The following is a 5,677-nucleotide window of genomic DNA, read 5'->3' as shown; positions in this document are numbered from 1 at the left end:
TGCAGCTCAGCAATGCTGCATTACATTACTTAGCTAAGAATGGCGGCCTGTGCTGGAGGTCACGAAAGCGCCACGCTTCTTCCTCTCCCCCGAGACTTCCCTCTAGTTCATCTCCATCGTTTCTTGTTACCTTGGGCCTGGTGTATAGAAACTGCCTGACAAGAGAATAAGCGTTGCACATAGCAACCTTGTAACTGCGGCCATTGCTCAAGTGAACCAAAGGAAGGGAGGCGAGGACTCTGGGGGGTGCTGTTGACTGCATACGTTTTTGTCCCCCAGCATTTTAAATGAGGACTCATTTATAATATATACATATATATATATATATATACACACATATATATATATAAAGTGTACAAAATAATAACAGTGTTGACTATTTTTATATATATAGTCTTGGGCTGGTGGTCTAACCCTGTTGACCTAACAAAGTTCTTTACGGTCATTCAAACTAAAGCCCCGCTAATGTTTAAAGCCCATCTCTGGGCAAGCAAAAATCTACACTTGGAGTGGGGTTACCTTGTTAAGTGCTTGTTTTTTCTATGGGCTGGAGTAAAGGTGTTTTACTTACGTGATCCCTGCTCCCCCAGCAATCGGTGATCTAGTATTCTATTCCTCTGCTCCAGCTGGTGGAATGCCCCATGGCATCCTAAAGTCAAATGCAGGTCTATGGAACCTGCATTAGACGTGATGGAGCCCACGGAAGAAGAGGCCGCGGGGACCGGTCTAGCAGCCTGGAGGTAGGGAGGAGGGAGTGGGGATCAAGTAAGTAAATCGGGTTTACTCCAGTCATTAGGCAGAAACAAGCACTTAACTTTTGCAGTATGTAGGTAGCCCCACTGCAAGGGTTCTTTTTGGTTTTCCTTGAGATGGGCTTTACACCTAAACTGTTATTCAGTAAAACTGCTGTCTACCAAGATGTCCTCTTAGTGCTTCCACTCCAGCAAGCTGTCTTTGGTATTGCTATTTACTAAAGGTCTATCCCCTCTTCCTGTCCCTGGGTGACAACAGTCTGCTAGCAGGATAACTGTTGTCATCTGGGGCAAACTCATGCAGAGAGTACTACAAACCTACATGACTATAGATGCCTCCCCAGCAAGTGAGGGGCACAGCAGGACACAGTAAAACAGCTTCCTCTCACGTATGCCGACCTACTAAAGAAAGTGATTGACAGCACTTCCCATCTGTGTTGCTGCTTCCCAAGATGAGTACAAGCCACTGCAAGGACTCCCAGTGCTATGCATACAAGGAAATGTAGTTCTGTCGCCACTGTGTGGAGCACATGTACATACACAGAAGTTTCTGAGGAAGCATGCACCACAGTACATTTTCAAGGAATAAAACATTTTGATAATAGACCAGCGATCCAACTATTGGGCGATGAACTTTAATTTGAGAGTTCACGTCTACTTAAGGCCTAACTCCGGTTAATTTTATAGTGGGAAGATTTTACATTGCTCCCACGTTTTTATTTATTTGCGGTGCCATTGAAACGATTTTCCCTTACTTCCCGCCAATGAGACACCAACGCAAGAACTGGGGAGGAACGGGGTGTCCAAAGAAAGGCAGAAACAGCAACAAAAACATTTGCTGAGGTTTTAAGCTCTCCTTACAAATGTGATTTTGTCTACTTGCTGTTGAGATTTCCTAATACTTTCTGTCCTGACAGGAAGCAAAAGTGCAGAAAGCAATTAACACCTGAAAAAGGCTCCAAACCTTCCCCAATCTATCTAAAATACCAAAATGTTTTGGCTGTAGTTGGACTTGGTCATGCGATGTGTCAGGTCTGGAGTCTTCTTGCACATCTGTAGAGTGGAAGGTTCCTTTTTCAGGGTATCCATTCGGCTACCTGGTTACATAGACACTTCCCATTGCATCCATCCGTTGGGTTCTTCCATGGTATTTCAGACTCCAGTGCCAGCGCGGTGACTAGGCCCAAGCCCCACTCATCTCTTATAAATATAACATTCCTAACACACACTGCCAGTGCTTAAAAGCCATGACCACAGCTTTTTCAGTATCAAACACTAGCCCTGCACTCCTGACTCTGTACATGTGATGCATATAATGCGTTCAATTGCTTGCAAAATTATATATATATACACTGAGTGGCCAGATTATTATGACCACCTGACGTTTGTAGGCAAATTAGCTATAATTTGGCGCTGAAGTTGCTAGAGGGCCAGACCATTATAAATAGGGGAGCGGGTTGTTTACCACGACAGTAGAAGTGATTTGTTTCTGAAGATACGGGGAAACAACGCGATTTAACAGCCTTTGAACGTGGGATGATTGTTGGCGCTCTGAGCCATGGAGCGAGTATCAGCAAAACAGCAGAATTCGTTAAATGTTCAAGAGGGGCTCATTGTTAAAGTGTTTAAAGACCGGACTGTCAGCCGAAAATCTGGGTCTGAACGTGCGAATTGTGGACGTCAGTGACTAGTCAATGTTAGGGCAGAACGGGGGAGGGGCAAGACTGGTACAAGACAACAGAAGGGCAACAGTGCCGTGTCAGATTCCTCGCATCACCTTTCACCATCTCGTGGAGTCACGAGGCGGCCCAACGAAGTCATCTCGTGGAGTTATCTCATGGCCCAACAAAGTACTGATAGGGTGGTCATAATAATCTGGCCACTCAGTGTATATATTAGTGTTTGTCACTAAGCAAATTAAAAGGTCTAGGATACAAGCTAAGGTTTCAGCGGTTTATAATATACGGCGTTTACTACATTACCTGCCATCTTGTCTGCTAATGGTATATCCCAGGGGAGGGACGTTGACAAAACTGATATTCACGCCCACTAGCGGAGTCCCATCTGATGTCATCACCTGTCCGCGGATTACACAGGCGTGTCTGCAAAAAGATGAGAAGAGTGTAAATGTAAACGAATGGTAATCTGTATATTAAACATCATATACACATATTATAGGCCTCTTCTAATTTTCTATAGCACCTCCTGTAAACGGCAGGACCCTATGATATCATTTATACAGTCGGAAGACAGTAAGGTCTCACTTGTTTGAATGTTTGCAGTGTGTACATAGTACTCGTTACCCGATTCCATTGAGAGCCCTCCAAATGTCAAGCTCGAAGGAGTGTACCAAGTTGGATCAGGACTTCAATATTTGGGGATTGCTTCCCATTGGCCTCATATTCCAGCTATGCCAACCCATTGAGTTACACTGCTTTCCCTGGCGACACCACTGGTGAAAACTCAATGCTGGTATTGTATCTGCATAACATAAGGGGGGGGGGGGGTTCTATAATGCCCAAAAGGAACTAATCAGGGCTGTTATCACTGATAACATTATGACAGAGCAGGAAGTGTCCTGGAAGTTAGAAGCTTAATGGATTTGTGTCAGGATCAACAGTTTTTTTTTAGAGATAGAAGAGGACGCTTTTAACAAACCAAAAGGGAGCAAATCAGAGAAGTTAATTCAGGAAAAAAAAGTCAGCGGGACTACGTAAGCTTCAAATGCTGGCAAATGAACAAAGAGCCCCTACCTAGGTGGAGACACTGTGTACATTTGTTTGGAACAAGAAATTTTCCCACACACCTAAAGCTAAACGGTGTGGATGGGGGAATCTCCCCTCCAAGTTATTGTATTCTAAAAACGGTGGATGGGACATAGGACGAGCCCCGGCCTGGTGTGTGGCACGCGGTGTCCTCGGGTGACCCAACTATGGGCTTGGAAGCAGCATACTCCAAAAATCTTAACAGTGAATGTGGTTTTCGTTCAGAAAACGCCATTTATTTCCATCATCGAATGTTATAACTAAACCAAATTTGGAAAGACCTTCGTCAAGTCTCTGATGGCATTATTGAATGTTCTGAGGAGATTTTTAGAATGAACGTTCGTATAGAACTCTACCAGTGTATTAACGTAGAACTAAGGCAAAGTGTTCTTTTTAGTTTTGCATAGAGTAAGGGAAGGTTATACCCATCAGCTTTTTTTTTTCCATCACTGTCCCATTAGGGGTGGGTCTGGGGGGGATTTGCCACAAGGGCAAATGAGAAGTAATCCCTGCAAAGCGAGGGAAAACCCTGGTGGTCAGTAGGCTTCAAGAACAAGTGTCCCCCTTTTTGAAAATTTCCCATCTATCCCTGTTCTGGTGAAAACCCAACATTTGGGATCTTCTTAACTTTCGGCAATTACAGTCACAAGGACAAATAGAGAGGGTGAATTATTCTAACGGGGACACAGACAGCAATATAAATCTGAGCCATGAGCCGGAAGCAACCGATGTCACTGGCACCATGCTATCAGCACTAAAAACTAACAATCTAGGTCTATTATACCGTATATTATACATATTCCCTAGTCTAAATGTCTTTTGGACTTTCCATAAATTAGGTCCATATATGCAATGTGTTCTTTGTTATCCACATTTCTAAGTAATAACCCCATGTGACTGTAGCCAGGAATACAGCTTATTAAAAATGCAATTGTTTGTAAGCTTCAGACCACCCTGCTTTTGTCTCCATGCTATCTCCCTCACCTTATCCTGATATGTGACAGGCTTTTATTTATTAACACAGCAAGGAATAATTCAGAATGTCATCTGGGACAGCTCCGGAGTCTACCTGCCTCTCCCATAGGAAGGCCGAGTCTTGCATTATTTACAGCGCCTGTAAAAGGAAGCTGCAAAGCGCCATTCTCAGATCACTCTGATAAGAGAAGCCTCAGATGAGAACATATGAATACAAAACCCAATAAAAAGGCGCCGATAACCGAGCTTCAGATCGACTCCTAAATGAATATCTTTCATGGGAGGAGATGTGACACAATGGAAGGGAGAGTCGTTTTGTTGTCAGAGCCAATATTCAGCCTTGGGAAGAGGTGACATCTCTGCGGCACGGGACGCATCTTTAAATCACGGGTCAACGGGCTTTTAATAAGTAATTCCCGCTCATACATTTGCTACTTACAGAATGAGCGATGACTTGCGGAAACCTCGCAGAGGGTGAGCTTCTGTTCCAGGACCCCAGACAATAAAATGACCTTTCTGGAGGAATAGATGACCCTGACAGCACACTAAACAGGAGTTGTACTAATATAGTCAACCGTACCCTTCAAGAATTCTTGGGAAAAAAAAGATTAATATAACAGGAAGCTTTGGATCACCTCCTAGTGTACCAGCACTAAAGTAGATGTAAACCCCAACAGATGACATCTAATATGTTTCCGCATTGGGTATCATATGCAACTGCAATTTGTTTTAAATAAAATAGATGTTTTTATCTTTTTTTTTTTTTTACTTATCCTTTGTTGCATCCCAGTGCTGCTGATCTCAAGGCTCTTTGCAGCCTTTCCTGGTCTACATGCACTCCAAGGATGGCTACGTGGCATTTCTCAGGTGGGTACCATGCCATGGTAATGTGTGTGGAAATGGCCAGTTGGACTCTCCAATGGGTGCCAATGTGGCAGGGTGACAAGGCAGGAGCACAAGTGGGAAACAGGAACAGAGCTTTGTCTACCTATAACAGGAAGTGCCTGAACAAGTACCTTTGTGACACAATCACCAGGTATCATTTTATGAAAGTTGTGGATCTAAAGATATTGAAGATTATTGGGAAATTATAGGAAATAAAAGCTAATTTCCAAATTTAGAGAATTGGTTAAAACTGGTTTAATTTGTTTACATTTGGCCTTCCCTGGTTCCCCCCCCTCCCTT

At 43.5% G+C, this 5,677-nt stretch overlaps 1 protein-coding gene across 1 annotated transcript in view; it reads right to left on the bottom strand.

Moving 5' to 3' along the window:
- Positions 1 to 5,677, bottom strand: part of TENM4 (teneurin transmembrane protein 4) — a 237,822-nt gene that overhangs the window by 63,510 nt on the left and 168,635 nt on the right. The window contains exon 15 of the mRNA XM_018565717.1: positions 2,735 to 2,854. Within this exon, the coding sequence (XP_018421219.1) occupies positions 2,735 to 2,854 (120 nt within the window). The remainder of the gene's footprint in view (positions 1 to 2,734; positions 2,855 to 5,677) is intronic.

This window comes from Nanorana parkeri, unplaced genomic scaffold, assembly GCF_000935625.1.
Source record: "Nanorana parkeri isolate BGI_ZX_2015 unplaced genomic scaffold, ASM93562v1 scaffold879, whole genome shotgun sequence".
NCBI lineage: Eukaryota > Metazoa > Chordata > Amphibia > Anura > Dicroglossidae > Nanorana > Nanorana parkeri.
This window is presented reverse-complemented; position numbering and strand designations above follow the sequence as displayed.